The 20,436-nt window shown below is 32.8% G+C and overlaps 1 protein-coding gene across 2 annotated transcripts in view; it reads left to right on the top strand.

Annotated features, from left to right (window-relative positions):
- The first annotated feature begins 924 nt into the window (after nucleotides 1-924).
- LOC111085744 overlaps nucleotides 925-20,436 on the top strand; it is a 43,962-nt gene continuing 24,450 nt past the window's right edge. For both annotated transcript variants that reach the window (XM_022385753.1, XM_022385754.1), the window contains exons 1-2: nucleotides 925-1,049; nucleotides 9,262-9,396. In XM_022385753.1, coding sequence (XP_022241461.1) covers nucleotides 986-1,049; nucleotides 9,262-9,396 — 199 coding nt within the window. In that variant the 5' untranslated portion in view covers nucleotides 925-985. The remainder of the gene's footprint in view (nucleotides 1,050-9,261; nucleotides 9,397-20,436) is intronic.

The raw sequence follows: 20,436 nt of genomic DNA, 5'->3' as shown, positions 1-20,436 counted from the left end.
TTTTACTGACATCACGACAGTACAAATTGCAACCTTAAGAGTCCCGTATGTGACGTCATTTTAGTATCTACTGACTGACTGACAGACAGACAGACAACATATTACTGTGGTTAAAACAGGTGATCCCTCTAGGCGACTATCGGCCCCTATTTAGGGAAAAAAGACTACGATAGTTGTTGATTGGCGGACGAATCTCATTTAAGGGGTCGTTACACGTTCTACAAATCGTTAAATTTACAAAATATTAATCTCAAGCTGAGACTTATGAGCTGAATATGTACAATAAATTCTGGTTAAAAAACACAAGTATTTTGAAAAGAGGTATTGAAATATGTCCGAAATAGATTTGAAAGTTAGTATAGTTGAATGAAAAATATTGGTACCAAATATTTACGTTAAAACTTTTATTTTCGGTATTTGATAACAAAACGATCATTCACTTATCAATATCTAATAATAACGCAGTATTCGAGAGAAATATAATGACGAAAACCTAAGTGTGAGACAATCCAATTACTTTTTACGTTATACAAACCGTAATAAAAGTAAAATATTGTGTATGCTTCTGTTAGACTTTTTGTTTTTCTCGCGCAGAGTTAAAACAGATGCATCAAACTTGAATAAATATTAACACCCGTTTGTTCTTCTTATAAAACGAAAAAGGAAACCGTTATTTTATTCATCTGTTGGAAAACATTCCCTCAGACCTTAATACACCCCATAGATGAATTTGCAGTTGCTTTCCTGGGAAAAATTTACATCAAAAGTGCATACGTTTTTAACTTAAATATTATTGGACAACTTAAACAATTATTTTTTTTTATATTACACGTTTAGCACATTTGTTTATTTCTTTAACCAATCAGCTCTTGGAAGCCATTAAAAACTTTATTTATATTATATCTTGATAACTCCTAGTTCAGTTACACTTACGAGGTTGCGATGCGTAGTTTCAAGTCACATGTAGTGTTATTAATATAGTATTATGTTTCTTTACCAGGCAGCAGTGTTAATTCTTTTCATGGTCGTTGTTAATCAGGAGTGCGAAGGTGAGATAGGATTCTACACTACTTTAAGTAACGTTGGACACAAATTGATGGATGAGAGTTATATAGAATGTTTCTAAATATGTTACAAGTTCCTTGTTCACGTTAATAATGTAGTCTATTTTGGATCAACATTTTTACATTACCAAATGTTACCACAAAGTATGTTAGTCTTATATAATACTTACTATATTAAAAATGACCTTTTTGTATGGGATTAAAAGACAGTGTTTTTACTTTAGAATTCAAATAAGCATGCAAAGTATCTTTATAATAAGTCAAGAAAATAATTACTCTAATTTGTATGGTACTTGAATTAAAGGTTTAACAATGAACAACAACCTCTTATTGTTGTCTGTACAATATTTCTGCCGATGTTTAAAATTTGGTAAAATACTGAAGTCCTTATAATTTGATATACTTAACTGAAACATCGCTGTTTGTCATTATAAAAATGCTAAAAATATTTGCTTCTAGATTAAATTTGACGACAGTAATTTTCAAAACGTCTGAAAAACTCCAGCTGCTCTTGGGCATCTGAAAAAATATCTTAAACCAAACCGTTTACCTTCTTCATTGAAACGTTATCTGTTGATAAATGAGAAAAATGTGGAATGTACAATGGCGTTTTTCTTTCCTTTTTTTTTCTTCAAAAGAACGTATATTTTTGAATCAAACTGTTCTATTCTTCATCGAAATTTCCTCGGTTGGTAGCTTCAATGAAAAATAGAAAGTTTGATTCTTTTCATTTACCCGAGAAAAAATTGAAGATCGTTTGTTTCAGAAATTTTGCTTTTTTTGCTAACTATTGTATATTTTTTCTTTTAGTACAGCAATTTATGAATTTCATACTGGGATTTTAAAGATGGTATTTAAACTGATACATTATGTGATTACTTAATCTTTTGATGTTTTTTTTTTTAAAGCTATAAGTACTGTGATGGTAATGAATGAGTTAATTGCTTTATGTTATTTGGAATATCGTTCAATACTGCCGCAAACAAAAATTTCGAGCTCAGAACCGTCTCTGGTCATTAGTGGAACCGTGCGTACTTTTGAGGACTGCGGAAACGAACGCAGATTTTACCATGCAAGATTCTGAGAAAACAGCAACAACAAAAAACACCCTCAAATACTGCATATATATATATAATGTATGTTTAGTTTCATAATACTGCACATAAACACAGTCATGATTCTTATTTAATAGAAATGATTTGGAAACGAATGTTTTGTTTGTCGTTAACCACAAAGCTGCACCATGGACTATTTGTGCTGTGACTACCATGGGTATTAAAACCCAGCTTTTTAACATTATAAGCCTTCAAAGTTAACGCTGAGCCGCTGGGTGGATAGGGGGAGTAGGCAAAGCAAATGACAAAAAAAAAAATGAAAAATAATGATAATAACAACAAACAACAACAACAACAAAAAATCGCTGCGTAAAAGTACATTTTTGTCATTACGGCTTCTGTCGTTGAAAAGTACTTATCTGTAATTGATCCGTATAGAGATGTATAAAATATACCCGAAAAACAATCTTTGTATTTATTTTGGAATTTTTACGTAAATCTACACAAGGGTTATGAACACAATCGTTCTAATTTTGAACTGATCGAATAAATGGAAGGAAGCTAGTGAAGAGTATCAACTTCCAACTCCTGGATATAGTGAAGAATACCAACTTCCAACTCCTGGATACAGTGAAGAGTACCAACTTCCAACTCTGGATATAATATAGTGAAGCGTACCAACTTCCAACTCCTGGATATAATATAGTGAAGAGTATCAACTTCCAACTCCTGGATATAATATGGTGAAGAGCACCAATTTCCAACTCCTAATACAGTAAAGAGTACCAACTTCCAACTCTGGATATAATATAGTGAAGCGTACCAACTTCCAACTCCTGGATATAATATAGTGAAGTCTATCAACTTCCAACTCCTGGATATAATACAGTGAAGAGCACCAATTTCCAACTCCTAATACAGTAAAGAGTACCAACTTCCAACTCCTGGATATAATACAGTAAAGAGTACCAACTTCCAACTCCTAAATACAGTAAAGAGTACCAACTTCCAACTCCTGGATATAATACAGTGAAGAGTACCAACTTCCACTTCTGGATACAGTGAAGAGCACCAACTTCCAACTCCTGGATATAATACAGTAAAGAGTACCAACTTCCAACTCCTGAATACAGTAAAGAGTACCAACTTCCAACTCCTGAATACAGTGAAGAGTACCAACCTTCAACTCCTGGATATAGTAAAGAGTACCAGCTTCCAACTTCTGGATACAGTGAAGAGTACCAACTTCCAACTCCTGAATACAGTAAAGAGTACCAACTTCCAACTCCTGAATACAGTGAAGAATACCAACCTTCAACTCCTGAATACAGTAAAGAGTACCAACTTCCAACTTCTGGATACAGTGAAGAGCACCAACTTCCAACTCCTGGATATAATACAGTAAAGAGTACCAACTTCCAACTCCTGAATACAGTAAAGAGTACCAACTTCCAACTCCTGGATACAGTGAAGAGTACCAACTTCCAACTCCTGGATACAGTAAAGAGTACCAACTTCCAACTCCCGAATACAGAAAAGAGTACCAACTTCCAACTCCTGGACGTTCTTCGTCTGTCTGAATAGTGGTATTTCACCGTCAACCGTATATTGGACTCACGGCCCCCAAAGTGAGGGTGCGTTTCTGCGGCATCGGGATACAAAACGCAAATCCTCGGATCCCGTAGGCTATGCCCAGCCGTACATATAATTGTAACTAAAGCTCTTGTTCTCCAAAACTATAGCTAAAATCGATAATAGTTTATTCCTTTTTACAACGGTTTTAAGAACAGTAAACATTCTGGGAAGCCGAGCGCAATCCAATGGTTAGCGTGTCGGACTGTGGATCGGGGTTTCATGGTTTGCGCGCACCCCGTACCACAAAAAAACAACAACAAACAAACAAAAACATCGCGATTCGCACATTGAGATCGTAGGTGCGTTATAAGAGTAACAGTCAAACACCCCTATTCTATTACAGTAGCCCACGAGTTGGCGGTGGATGGTATCGATTAGCTATCTTCTCTCCAGTCTATCATTTCAAAATTAAAGACAACTAGCGTAGATAGCCTTCGAGTAGTTTTGCGCGAAATTTAATAAACAACAAAATACCGGGAAAAACCTAACTTTCTAAGTTAGTATAGCGTATTCCAAGAACCATCGCTTGACTTTTTTATGGATATTGTTATACTTATTATGGTTGTTCTGTCATTTTCATGACACAGTGATTTCGGCCATAGTGATCGAGCGGTTGGCTCTGATACGAGAAGTTTAAAGTGAAGAAAATACTTGTTAGTACATCGTAAAATAATGTTGTCAGTTGTGTCTTTCAAGTAACTCTGAGTAAGATTTGCCACTGAACAGTTTTTTGTGTAAATAAAACATACGAAAACGGAATATTACAAAAGTTTTGTATTGATTTAACTAACCCTAGTATTTTAAATTCTAAAAAAAAAACCGTTATTCGCTCGGAATGTGCTGAAATCTTTCATAAATTATTTATAAGCTTTCCAAATAATTGTAAGTCTAAAATACATACGGTCTTCTACGTTATGACTTCGATTTTCAAAAGCTGTAAAGAAATCATAGTAAAAGTCGTACTCTTAATTTCTTACTAAATTTAATCAACACTAATATTATACCAATTTATTATGAACCCAAAAAGTATAATAACAAAAGATGAAGAGTGAACAAGTGTGAAATACACTAATGGATAAATTTAAAAACAGTTTCCAAACAGTATTTTTATATTAGCAAGCCCCCAGTGGCACAGCGGAAGGTCTGCGGACCTATAACGCTAAAAACCGGGTTTCGATATCTGTGGTGGGCAGAGCACAGATAGCCCATTGTGTAGCTTTGTGCTTAACTTCAAACAAACAAACTTAATGAGGCACAATGAGACATATAATGGGTCCAACTCTAAAATTATATTCATGGACAACATTAACTTGGAAGGGGGGCCCTGCCCCTGCCCCCGCTAGTGCCGGCCCCGCTTAAACTTTGAAATAGCTGGTGAATAAGAGAATAATGCAAGTAGCTTATCTCGCGGTATTTAAGATTTTAGAATGTTTACGACTAAGACGAACAAGAGTTAACACCAACAATTTTGACTATTTATCAGTAATTTTCCCTGTTTATGTTTATACATTTGTTGTTGTTTTTTATACTAAACAACTTCAGAAATATGGAAGCTAATTTTTACGCATGTTCAGTTATTTACAACTCAAGTCAGCTGGGTCTCAAAGTTTCTGTAAAACATAGTTTTCAGTTTACTTCTTCTCCTTTTCTTTCACAATGTTAGCAAGATAATACAACTTAAAAAGTGGATATTTTATACATTATATATGAAATAATTCAAAACATTGCACAGAAAGCCAGTTAGGGGGGGGGATGTAATTCGATTTATTTTCGACCAGTAAAAACATTGTTGCAGGAGTTGAATTAGGGAAACATTTGGGGAATAGTGGTGGTTATTGAATAATCACGTTTGATGTCTTGCTACATGTTGAGATAAAAAATTTAATTTTAGTTCTTAATTTCCAAAAGTCAATTTCTAAGCCACGAGGCAAGATTTATAAGTACTGAATTAGGATAATTAGTTAAAAGATGATGTGGGACAGACCTGAGAAATGAAAAAAAAATTAATTCAAGATGGGCATGTTTATGAAACAAGGAAAAGGATGGGAGGGAAGATCAAACTTCACTTTACATAAATCAAGGATAAATGCTATAAGTAAAGAGTTGAGCTAACAGATAAAATTGAATATTTGCAGACTTACAGAACTATAGGAAAGCTAGTGATTTGTTAAAAAAAGAAAACATTAAATATGACGGATAATGATCAAGCTAACAGCAAGGTTTTTTTAGTTTAAAATAAACGAAACTGTTGATATTGGAATTGAACTTTTAAAGGATGTTGATAGCAAGATTTATGTTATAGAATATGAGATGGCTTAGTTTTAAAATATTTTCTTTTGTCGTCTGTTTTTACTAGAGAGAATGTTAGCAATATACCCTTTTATGTGAAATACTGTGATTGAATTAAATGACGTAGATATTAATCACTTTATGGTTAATAGAAAGATTGAGAAATCAAGTAAATAATTTGAACCAGACAAGGCTTACAAAAGAGTTATGTGAGCCTTTCTAATCCATTTTTGGTAGGTCAATAGACAGTGGACAAGTTCTTGATCGTTGGAGGATTGCTTATGGTGTTCCTATTTTAAGAAGGGTTGATGAGAGTTGTCCTGGGAACTGTAAACTAGTTAGTCTTACTTTTGGAGTGGGAAAAATTCTAGAGAGCCTAAAAAAAGAAGCTTTGCAAAATTATCTAATGAAATATATTCTAAAATAATTCTCTATGGTGTTTATTCCCGATTTGATAGTACTGATGGGCAGAGCCTCTTTGAACCTTAATGTATTTTCTTGTGTTGCATTGAATAGAATGTCGAAATTTAATATCACATTCCATAGCATGCTGGAGAACACGAAGAATTTGACATTTTATTCAAGGCAACAGATGAAAGAACATTAGGGTTTGAAGAGTCTCTGGCCACCAGTATTATAGAACCAAAATTAAACATCATGGAGAATTATTTTAAAAGGTTAATTAGAATATAGTATTTAACACCTGCCACGCGAGCCAGCCCAGCATCTTTTGGTACTGAGCCTAGGATGGTCAACAGGGGAGTCATTCCGGAAACCGAGGATTTAGGGTTATTTCGACAGATCTCGATGAATGAAGTTGGGCACAACTTCTAAAACGAGAAAAAGAAAACATGACATGGTGAAATCTATATGGATTATACTATGGTGGTATCACACTGGGCATTATACCATTCTTTTTATATTTACTATTCATTGCAGAAATGGCATTTTTAATTTAAGATTCGCTAGAGAAATGGTCTTGTAATGTATCTTGCATCTGTTTCAACTTCAACACTGTATCTTTGGGCTAATGATTGAAACTAATGATTTCTTATATATGATTCCAATCCCACTTTTTGAAGATAAACGATACTACTGTGCCAGTTTTTTGTTTTGCTGTCAATGCAGTAATTAACTGACGAATCCCGATTCAGATGGTATGTCCAATCGACTGGAATATCTTCAATAAGTTCTTCCCTCATCCGACCTGGACCAACGGTTTAGCTTAAATGCTACACTTAAACCATCATATCCACAACCACATCTAGAATATTTCAATCATGTTTCATTACTACATCGTTTTACTTTACATTTACAAGTTAACTCCTCCATGTTGGCTCTCATGGTCTTGTGTCAGGTCACGGGTCTAGTGCAGCGACCTAGACCTCGAAAATAGTGTCAAACATCTTCTTTGTGTCTAATCAAAACAACGAAACCTTTCTAGAATTACCCATTTTTTGGATCCACATTAAGATACCGGGTTGGCTCGTGTGACAGGTGTTAAAAACATTTTCTCCACTATTAAAAATATGCTTACATAAAAGAAAATCAACATGGATTCATTAAAGGGAAATCTTTCCTTATTAATCTGTTAACATTTTACGAGGATGTTACTTGTTAGTTGGGTGATGGAAAGTGAGGGGACTTGGTGTACTTAGATTTAAAAAGAGGCACACAAAATATTAACTAAGAAAATCGCATAGGCAGGGGTTGGGGAAATATTAATAAATTGGATTGTAGGTTGGCTGAATGAGAAAAAATAAAAACAAAATATTATTAATGGCGTCCAGTCAAACTGGACCTTAGTTACTAGGGTGCCTTAAGAGTCAATGCTTCGGCCCTTTCTTTTCTTATTTGAATTAGTGATACTGATAGGGGCATAATTAATAAAATAGTAAAATTTGTGGATTTCAATAAATGCTTGGATATTTTGAGCTGTATTGAGAAACTTGAGGTATTGCAGAAGGACTTTGGTAGGTGGTTAATTAGACACATATTTCGCAAATGACTTTTAATTATAGTAAGTGAGAGAAAATGCATTTAGATTATCGTAATTTGGAACACATGTTTAAAATAGATGAGTCGGTTGTTGTTGTTAAGCCCAAAGCTATACTATGGGCTATCTGTACTATGTTTATCACAGGTAATGAAACCCGGTTTTTAGCGTCGTAAGCCTGTAGATTAACCGTTCAGCCACTGGGGGGCAAATATATGGGAACCAACTCAATAACGTGACTGAAAAAAAAATATCTTGGCGTAGTGATGGATAAGTCACTGAAGACATCGAGGCAGTGCTGTTGCTAGTAGTAAAGCTAATATTGATATTGATTAAAAGTCAAAAGAGGTAATTATATCTTTATACAAATCACTAGTCAGGTCTAAAATGGAATAATGTGTATAGTTTTGGTCTCCTTATCTATGAAATGATATTTTAAGATTTGTAAAAGATAAGTTAAGTTCCAGTTAAGAGAGTTTCGAACAAGGTGATTAACTTATGGATAATTTTCCATCGACAGTAGTGAAGGCTGACACGATAATTTCCTTAAAGATAAAGTAGGCAGGGATAGCCGTGAAGAACCAAATAATTCATTACTCTCTGAACGTTATACATTGTTATATATTCTTCTTTGCTTTCACTCATAAGTTTTAGAATTATCTTATGTTATTTGAGCCCAGGGGTTCTAACATACGCTATTCTTCTTATTCGGCTTATTATATTTTATTTAAAATTAAATTATTTTAATATAAAAAAACAACACTAGTTATGTGTCTATGAATTTGTTGGTTATAGGATCTCTAATAACATACGAATCACACAAAAAATACAATAAATATTGCAATTAAACCCACAGTTTATTGCCGAGAGTCTTCTTCATAACTTACATGCAATAAGAATGATTTCACTCAATGGTTTTGATCAGTTAAATATTGCAATTAAACCCACAATTTATTGCCGAGAGTCGTCTTCATAACTTACATGCAATAAGAATGATTTCACTCAATGTTTTTGATCAGTTTGTTTTGATGGAGATAAATTATGTCTTCAGGTAGGATATAATACAAGGCTTTTTCTGCTTATTGAAAGTTAACCCCATTATCTTAATCACTTCTTTTTTCTTTCTATTTTCAGTATACGTATTGTAGTCACATGCTTACGTTATGTACACAATATTAACAATTTAAACAACCATTTGTTTAATATTCTATTCCCGCTGTAGGCACCTTTGATATTGACGAACCTTGTGGATACTTAGGAATGTGTCACATTAACAATTCCTACTGTAATGAAAAGAAAAGATGCGCGTGCAAGCCTGATTACCCTTTGTATATAATTGGAAAGACTTGTTCTAAAGGTAAGCATGGTCATTTGAAATCACATACAAATTTATATATCTAAGTATAAACAGAGATTGACTTTTATGTGTAGCTGTGTGTCGAGTCACTTAGATGGTAACGTTAGATATAAACAATTTATACTTTTATGTTTAAGCATGACGAGTCACTAGAGTTCGTTTTGATATGACAAATACTGCAATATGACTTTTAAGTGTTGGTATAATAACTTTTATTTGTATGACTGGTGTCTAGATTTGTCTTTTACGTGTATATATGGCTAGCCTTTAGATTTGACTTTTATATCTAAGTATGAATTGTCTTTAGATTTGACTTTTATATCTGAGTACGACTAGTCTTTGGATTTGACTTTTATATGCAAGTATGACTAGTCTTTAAATTTGATTCTTATATAACAGAATGACTAGTTTAGATTTTAATTTCCAATGTCATTGTGACTCGTTGAGATTTGACTTTTATATATCAGAATGACTAGTTTTAGATTATAATCTCAAATGTCATTGTGACTCGTTGAGATTTGACTTTTATATATCAGAATGACTAGTTTTAGATTATAATTTCAAATGTCATTGTGACTCGTTGAGATTTGACTTTTATATATCAGAATGACTAGTTTTAGATTATAATTTTAAATGTTCGTATGGTTAGTATTAGATATGAACTTTATGTGTCAGTATGATTAGTCATTATTCTTTAATTTTACTTCAATATACCAAAACCACTCAAATTTGATTACTATATGAATATGACATGTTTTTAAGAGTTCAAAGTATTGTCTTAAAGTTAATATAAAATATTCAGATCTCTGGACTCTTAGCGAGCTTTTAGCAGTTGTCTTGTTGTTTTACATTTCATGGAACCATCAACTGAGAAACCCTGTCTTTCTGAAAATACTCAACAAAGTCTGTAAAACTAGTTTGCGATATAGGTTTAGTTATCACAAGGTTTAGTTAGTGAACACAATTTATAATAAGCGTTGTTTTACACACTTGAAAAATTGAACTCACGCTCAAGACACTAGACAGGAACTATTTACTTTAATACTTGAAAAAAGAAGAAAAGTATCGTGAATATTTGTAATTGAAAGGTATCTTAGCACGATAGAAATATTGGCTGTTATAGCAGGAAAAATGCTTGGAAAATTATACTTACATAGTAAACTAAACTTACAAAAACACACACTGACCCTCAAAATGTAAAACAAGGATAAATTTCACGAATCAGGGGTAGTTTAACATTATGAAAACACGGATACGTCGAAATGAGATCTAATAGAGTAAATTTATATTGATGAGTTGTTCTTGGAAGGAAGAAGACCATAAAAATCTTTGAATTATATTTTTAACAAGAACACGTTATTAAATTTTAAGTTTAACACATGCCTTTTACTAAAAAAATTATCTTTTAGTTCTGACATATTGTTTCTGGGTTTTAAAGATACTAATTTTTACGTTCTATTTGGATAGACTTGCTTTTCTTTTTCATCGGGATTCGGTCCATGTTTGGACCAAGTAGGGCCAGGTTCAGCGTTAACCTCTTCCTCGCTCTCAGGAATTGTTACATTGTTGCATTACTGACAGTATGTTAAATTTTGTCCATTGTCCGCATTTATAATTAACATGCCCTTTTCGTGCCATGTCCAATTCATGGAGTAATATTAACTTGTATATTTTCACTAGCTTCACTTATGTTTGATCGCACTAGTAGTCCGTGTTCACAATACACTTCCAATGAAACGGACCCTATAGTGTAACTGATAGACTTAGTATAGGTATAAACATCCGATATCCAATTTTTGGATGAAAATAAGTTTGAACACAATAATTTCATGTTACATTCAGTACCGAATTAAGTTTAATGGGGCCCTAGGCCCAAGTAGTATTTGGGAATAGTAATAAAAATAATAATAATAATTCACTCTTTCCTCTATAATGCTAGTTTTATGAACCATATTTTTTGTTTTACTTGGTTGGCCAGCGGAGCCCTTGTATGGCCGGGGCCCTACGCCTGGGCCTAGGTGGCCTATGCGTTAATTCGATACTGGTGATATTCCCGTGATTACTTTTACTGGAAATATGTCACATTCTCCTATCTAATCCTTATTGGAAATCCAGTGGCATTGCTATGGTTATTCTTTATGGGATATATCTTCACATTCCTGTGGAAAATTCTCATTTAAAATCTCATGACATTGCTGTGGCTAATCATGATTGGAAATCATGAGATATGTCAGTGGCTAATCTTTAATGAAAATCTCAAAGAAATCCCGTAATTGATCCTTATTTAAAATCTCATGATATTCCTGAGGTTAATCCTACCTAAAAATGATCATATCGTCGATATCTTCTCAATAACTCATGTTGTAGAAACAAACAAGCAAACGGATTTTCTTATTGTCTACAAATGATTTACCTCTTAAGCTTTAAAAACTTCAGATATTATATTCTAAGTTTGCTAATCGTATTTATAACAGTTTATACAATACAAAATATATAGACTATTAAAATTATTTTATTGTATTTTTCATATGTTGAGAAAAATAGCTTTTTTAAAGAAATATAACTACAAAACTATTATTAACTCTAATATTTGTATATACGTATATTTCTGCATGTGTATGTGTAATAATAAATAGAAAATGATAAATAAACACTGGATAAGTCAACCGAAAGTAATTGTCAGGAGGTGAATTATATTTTAACGTCAAATTCATTTACTTTTTTTTTTGCTGGCTTGAAGAGCCATTTGACACCTGGACCCAAATCGGCTTAAGTGTTTGTAGTGTTTTTGTTTACCAGGACCAGACATGCATAGCAATATACTACATAACGAGTAAGTTCGTGTCTGAAGTAAAGGTTGCAAATGTAAGTTACACAGATGAATAGTATGATAATCATGCTTATGTCTCAGTAAACTGGAGATTTTTAAATATCCCACGGAAGACCTGCATTAGAATTAATAGATTTTGATAAACTAATGTAAATAATTCTGTTCTAATCTCTTAGCGTATATTTAGGTCATTTTTACAGCCCACTTCCTGATAATCTAATGTATGGAAGAATGCTTTCATCTCTTAAAATATGTTTGGTCATCTCTAGAGCCCACGTCTTGAAAACCTAATGTAAAGACGGCTGCTCTGACCTCTTCACATATATTTTGGTGATCTCTACAGCCCACTTCCTGATATTTCAGACACCGCACGGTAAATTGCTGTCTCAGGGGTTGGGTGTAAAGACGATAATATCATAATGTCATGAACCAGAGACAATTACATCATAGTTCCACTAAGTAACATTAGAGAGCGCGTTGTTAGGGGCATGCTTCCGTGCAGTGGCACCAAAGGGAGCTGTTGTCTTCGGGGAGGGGTGACACTATAGTTCATACCAGGAGGGGCTGTTACTGTAGGTGTATGCTGTTAGCAAGATTCTATAGGCAGTCTGTATTAATAAAGTTCTATAGATGAATCGTGTTATTAAGGGTAGTGTTTGTATGGTCTTACTAGATGGATGGCCTAACTAGGTATATTGTGTGTGTTTTACAGAGGTGGACGGTGTTTCTCTAGTAAGATTGCATACAAATTTCAACTCATTTCTGCTTATTTTTACAGTTTTCATTTATATATTTAATTGTATTACATGTGTTTTACAAAGGAAGATGGTGCTACTAGGTGGATTGCGCTACTAACGTTCTATAGCTGCATGGTATTACTCAGCAAAACGTGTTACTAATGTTCTATAGATGGATGGTATTACTCAGAAAAACGGGTTACTAAGATTAGTGCTGGTAGTGTTTTTTAAACAAATAGTTCAATAATATGATGAGCTCATCGTAGGCTGTCTGAACATGCGATTAGGGCATCAAACCTTGTAGTTTTCACTTCTAAAAAGTTATCAGTAGGACCATTATTTTAACGATACAACTATTATAACATAGTATATATATAATATATATAACGTATGCCAGTTTTTATCACACATACTATCTTAATTTATCAATTATTTGGATGAGGCAAATATTATATCATAGCCAATAACATACTTTAAATACTTTTACAATTATCTGTCCTTAAAAGGGCGTATTTTTCATGATAATATAGTTATTTAAATCTCTAAATAATATACAAAATTTAACATACAAGCTTACTGTTTTTTTATAAGTATATGTATATATATAACATGTTTCACTAGTTATAAAGTTTGGCTTAAACATATTTTTATGCTAACCCTTTATGTATGTAGCTCCGTTTTCATTCGTGTCTCTAATTTTAACAAATCTCAATATATAAGCGAAAATGTCTCTCTCTCTCTTTGTGGGCCTTTCCTTATGCATGCCGCATCGTACAGATACGACTTTGTGCGGAAAGTAACAAGGACTATGAGGCCTCGGCCGCAGAGGCCGTATTGAGGCCAAAGTGACTAATATAGTAATTTTTCCCAAACAGGTCGACCAATGGGTCTCAAATTGATAAGGCCGGATTTTTTTGGTAATGAATGATTTACGTTTCTTCTCTGTGTGAGGACTTTTTCAAATCATTCTATCCATGATAAATTATATGTTAAAACGATTTAAAATCTTCGTCATTTATGCTCTTTCCCTCCCTCTCTCTTTCTTCTCCTACTCTCTAACTCCCCTTAACTGAAAAAAGCTGGTGCTTTCTCTCGAACATGCGAGCACACTCCCTTGACTGAATAGGCTTGTTTCAGCCACATCTTTTACTTTGCTTACGTGTACTCACAAGAAACAGTTATACAATGACTTTACAAAAACGTTTGGTATCAGCAAATTTTCATTTACGTTGTATTGCAACGAGAAGAGAATAAATCAATTCTTGATTGAATGGAACGATAATGACTTCAGAATACGCTGTAAACGACACTTAACCACACAGCAGAAATCAGGACACCAAAACATAGTGAATTTTGTTTTGGAAACTTGAAATATCATGTAAGGCACTGCAAGAAGCAGGAGCAATGTACTCGGTTTTGCTTTGATTAAAATAGCTTTAAGAAATTTTTATATTTTTCGCACATTGATATTTCTCCTGATTTTAATCAAAGTATTTAGTTAGGTAATGAAATCATTTTAATTTTTGGCAAGCAAAACAACTCAGGATATTTAAAGCCATTTTTATCTGAGTAAAACAGGATACACTGCTAGTGGCTAATAAACTCAGTAGTAAAGCATTTGTTCTGCAACTAAATATAGTGATTGAATGTCTTACTGTTTAACCAATCATATTACTATCAATTATTATAAAAACTATTTGAAATAGCAACCTACCATTTTATGATTTTCTATAGAACATTCACTTGAAGTATAAAAAATACTATACAGTTAAAATTCATGAAACTTTGTGGTTTAGGGTACAGTTTATAAAGAGACTTTCTTTATGTGTAAATCAAATTGTCTGTAACGATTATCTTGCAAAGATTTCTAACTCACACAAATACTGTCTAAGAGGCTCAACTCAAATGGCATTGATAAACTTTGATTTTTAGGAAATACATAAGGTCATTGGCAGGAGAAGTCATCACGTGGCCAAATAATCACCCCTCTCTTAAAACTGGCAGGATAAAAGGTTAATAGCATTGAAAGGTCTGGAAATAGAACATTTTTGTAACACACAGACATACACCCTTTTTTTAGTAAAATATATTATTTATAGTTTATAATGATATGTACGAGACTAAAGTCATGCCAATTTATAATGATTCAAACGTATATATTAAATATTTGTTTACAAATCAGAAATTATGTTACATTATAGCATTTAATCTTAATAGTTCACCATAGCATCAAATATATATTTCACAAATGAAAATAGTTTATAACTGAAGAAGAGTTGACAATCATAATCTTAAAATGGCTTTTAATTATAAATCATATCTACATATTTATAAAGTGAAACAGTAAGCTTGTATGTTAAATTATTGTATATTATTTAAAGATTTAAATAATTATATTAATATGAGAAATCCGTCCTTTTAAGGACAATAATTGTAAAACTATATCATACAAATTAAATATAGACGCAAAAATTATATTAAAGTAGCTTAAGTATTAACTAAATCATAAAAAAATAATTAGCTATAGAATAATAATGTAGCTGTCTCGTTCAATATTTAAAAAAAAAACATTAGGTGTTATAAAATCCCTTCAGGACAGATAACTGTAAAAGTATGTAAAGTAAATTATTGGCTATGATATAATATTTGTCACGTTCAAGTAATAGATAATTTAAGATAGTATGTGTGATAAGAACTGGTATACGTAATATATATACATATATACTATGCTATAACAGTTGTTACGTTAAAATATGATTTTACTTGTAACTTTTTTGGACACATAATTAAATCTAGAAGTGAAAACTACAATGTTGATGATCTAATCACATGTTAAGACACGTTGATATACCCTACAATGAGCTCATTATCCTATGGAACTATCCATTTATTGAAGCATCATCCGCTTACTCTTAGTAACACAATCCATCTATAGAAACAATATTCTTCGTAACACCGTCCATCTATAGATCCATAGTAACACTATGCGCCTTTGTAAAATACATGCAATACAGTTAGATATATAAAAGAAAACTATAAACATAAATTGAGACAAGTTGAAATCTGTATACAGTCCTACGGATTATATATATAGAGCAATACCATCCACCTATAGAACCTTAGTAACACTGTCCGCCTATAGAACACTGGTGACAATTTCTGCCTATAGTAGCATCCCGTAACATCATACCTCCTAGCAACGCGCCCTCTGGTGCCACTTCGTGGGACTATGATGTTATCTCCGCCCTAGCAATGTACCCTCGTTTACAACTTCGTGGAACAGCTCCCAGCAACACGCTCTCTGTTGAGTAATACTCGAACTATGATGTCTCGTGACATCCCCCAGCAACGCGTTCGATGGCAGCATGCAACTTCCGTCGGTCAAGTGTCATGGTGGCAGACAACTTCCGGGCCCTCTGCTGCCACTTCTAACACAGGAATTTTCCGGTAACTACTTCTGATAATCTTGCTTTCATATATATATGTATATACTAACTAATGACAACGATGGTCATCCGACAGACACAACCTTACCGTATGTTCTTATGGTAATTTTTTGTCATCTATACAGCCCACCTCTTGATAAGCTTTCATCTCTTAACGTGTATAATGATCATCTTTAAAGCCAACATCTTGATAAACTAATGTATAAAAATGTTGCTTTCATTCCTTAATGTAAGGTTTGGTCATCTGTAGAGACAGCGTCTTGATTATCATCCGTGACAATTCAAGCCATAGGGTTTAGTTTAAAACCAAGTTGGGTTAACAGTATCAAACTTTTCCTCGTTACAAACAAAAACCAATGTTTATGAAGTAACAATATATAAAAAACAATAAGATAATACCAATATAACACAACAATGTTAAATGTAATAATAGGAAAACAACTAGCTAAACTTAATGTTCACAACAATGTTAAATGTAATAATAGGAAAACAACTAGCTAAACTTAATGTTCACAACAATGTTAAATGTAAAAATAGGAAAACAACTAGCTAAACTTAATATTTAGTGTGTCTAAAAACTTCTGCCACCTGTCTTATTTGACTAGCCTCTGTAACAAGCACTTAGAACTAGCTAAGGTAGTGGTAAATATCGTTCAGTCTTCTGTAAAAGTCGAAAAGGAAACATGATAAGCCTCTAGAAAGACGAAAATTCTATAAAAATAATAATGCAAAGAACATAAAGATACACGAGGTGTTAATGTGTCAAAGAAAGTAAATGGTTTCTGTAAATAATACTATTCTTATCTCTTAGTCACCCAGTGGGCCAGCGGTAAGTTTAAGGACGTACAGCCATCAAATCCGAGTTTCGATTTCCAGCGGTGGATATAACAGATATCCCAATTGGCCTTGCTCTAAAAGAAACAAACAAACTAATCTGTTAACTTAGTTTTTGGTCATCTCCACAACTCACATCTTGGTCAATTAATGTAAGTAACGCTGTTCTCACTGTAATAATTTCTATAGCCCACATTTTAAGATACTAAAGCATCGTTGGATAGTATAAAGTTTTTCATCAAATATCAAATAATAGATTTTTGGCTTTTTAGAAACAAAAAAGCCAGCTTTAAAAACTACTCAACTAATACCTTTATCGTAAACTTCAAATATAGAATATGAAGAATATGGAAAACTTTATTCTATTTAAAGCGGACAAGTAAAAACACAAAAATAAAAAAAAAAAAAACATTTGAAATATATCTCACGTGTGCCAGGCAGTAAAATCTCGTAGTTTTCATCGTACCTATGTTTTTGATCATTTATTAGTAATCTAAACCAGGAAAAATAGACTTACAAGTGGGCCGTTAGATTGGCGCATTTTCAGCAAGTCACAAGCTCGTGGATGGAATGAATAAAGTGTAAACAAGTTTTCTGTTTTTCTACACTTATTTATTGTTTATTCTTACTTAGTTACGATTTTGTGGCAAACATTTTTTTTGTGTTTGTTATATAAACTACTTATAAAGCAGATCCACACCACAGTATGAACTGTGATATGTTACACTCGCATGGTGGTGTATCTTTAATGCTGCACCTACATTCTTTCTATTCCTAGAATACTGCTGACTGTGAGGTGAGAAGCTATTCTGATAACTAGGTAGGTTAACAGATAATAAGTAATATCCCAACTGAGAGAAACTAGTCTGATAATTTGGTAAGCTGACTGTGATGTTACTTATTTACCTACTATCTTACCAAATTATCAGACTAGCTTCTCACGACTGTGATGTTACTTATTTACCTACTATATTACCAAATTATCAGACTAGCTTCTCACGACTGTGATGTTACTTATTTACCTACTATCTTACCAAATTATCAGACTAGCTTCTCACGACTGTGATGTTACTTATTTACCTACTATCTTACCAAATTATTAGACTAGCTTCTCACGACTGTGATGTTACTTATTTACCTACTATGAGAAGCTAGTCTAATAATTTGGTAAGATAGTAGGTAAATAAGTAACATCACAGTCGTGAGAAGCTAGTCTAATAATTTGGTAAGATAGTAGGTAAATAAATAGCATCACAGTCATGAGAAGCTAGTCTGATAATTTGGTAATATAGTAGGTAAATAAGTAACATCACAGTCGTGAGAAGCCAGTCTGATAACTAGTTAGGATATAATATAATACCATGCTATGTAAAGACCGGTAAAATTTCAGATTTCGGTAAATAATTAATTAAGCCAAATATTTAGAATTGATTAAATGATTTCAACGTTTTAAGTTACTAAAGTGGTGGTATAAAAGAAAAGCTCAACAACAGTAAAATCATTGGAAGTTTTATATTAAACTGAACTGACGAAATTCAACCAAAATCTGAGGCTTAAAAAGGCTTGATGACTGACTACATTGTATATAAATATACATATTAGATATACATACATATGTGTATGTGTGTGTGTATATATACTTTGATAAATTAAAACAGATACATTTAAGAAACTGAGTAAAAAAAAAGGTAAACATCTGAAATGTAGAGGATTATTTTTTAACTTTGTTATCTATTTTATATTAGTGTGCATATATATTCCAAATATAATACCAATATTATACTTAGGGCAATTTGTATTCAGATTGCTGAAATGTAGGACGTGAAAGGTTTAGTTCTAACTCGTTTGCATTACTAAGTCATCTGTTAGTTCACACATTAAACCATGTGCACGAAACGATATTCCGGATCGTGTTTCATCAGGCAGACAGACCAGATACAGATAAATACGAATTTGTGTCTATTAGCACTTCCTAACACATGTGAGTTAGAATAGCTTAGTAAAAATACGAGAGGAATATATAGACATTCGAATCCATTAAAACACCCAACAATCCATCAGTACCAAAGGAGATGCAGACAGTAATTTCAATGTTGCGGAACTTAAATTCACCGACTTCTCTTTTATTTAAAACTATACGTATTTTATGTTGAACTAATAAATTCTCTCTTTCTATACTGAAATGATTGCTTTAATCCAAAACGCGAAAGATTGCACTTATTGTCACATTTCAAAAATAGTGTAGACTGCAGGGCAAGTTTCAGAAAATGATACATACTAACGCTATAAGGAGAAGTTCTCCGTTTCAGGTTTATGATTCCCTGTCTTCCTTCACGATTGGCTTTAGAACAAAAACAAGATAACTGATATATTAGGGGCGTAAAAGTTGGGGATGTACCATGGAACACATATCCCCCACCCCCACCCCAATACTTTCTAAACAACAGGCTATGTAAGACATATAATTGAAACTTATTATTACTGTGTCGGTGTTTTAAAGCCAAAGAAATCGTATAGGTGGTAGCATTACATTCGGTTGGTCTAAATTATTAGGTTGACAATTATTTACGCAGCCTTCATGATCGGGGAAAAGCCAAAATACAGTAATATGTTATTTGTTTTTTTTTAGCAAATCCAGATAATTGTACCATTTTAAATAATTACACACACACACACACACATATGTATTCTAAGTAGTTAAACTTACTTCAAATCTTATAATGATCACTTAAATGTTTTGTTTTTGTCAATAGGTAAAGTATAACCTATGTCTGTCATCTTCTTGGTTGTATTTGAATATGGTATTATGAGTATAATCAATAGATAAAGTATAACCTACGTCTGTCATCTTCTTGGTTGTATTTAAATATGGTATTATGAGTATAATCAATAAGTAAAGTATAACCTACGTGTGTCATCTTCTTGGTTGTATTTAAATATGGTATTATGAGTATAATCAATAGATAAAGTATAACCTACGTCTGTCATCTTCTTGGTTGTATTTAAATATGGTATTATGAGTATAATCAATAGGTAAAGTATAACTTACGTGTGTCATCTTCTTGGTTGTATTTAAATATGGTATTATGAGTATAATCAATAAGTAAAGTATAACCTACGTGTGTCATCTTCTTGGTTGTATTTAAATATGGTATTATAAGTATAATCAATAGGTAAAGTATAACTTACGTGT

The sequence above is a fragment of the Limulus polyphemus genome, unplaced genomic scaffold (assembly GCF_000517525.1).
Source record: "Limulus polyphemus unplaced genomic scaffold, Limulus_polyphemus-2.1.2 Scaffold589, whole genome shotgun sequence".
Classification (NCBI taxonomy): Eukaryota; Metazoa; Arthropoda; class Merostomata; order Xiphosura; family Limulidae; genus Limulus; species Limulus polyphemus.
Note: the sequence above shows the minus strand (reverse complement) of the source record. Positions and strands in the feature narration are given on the sequence as shown.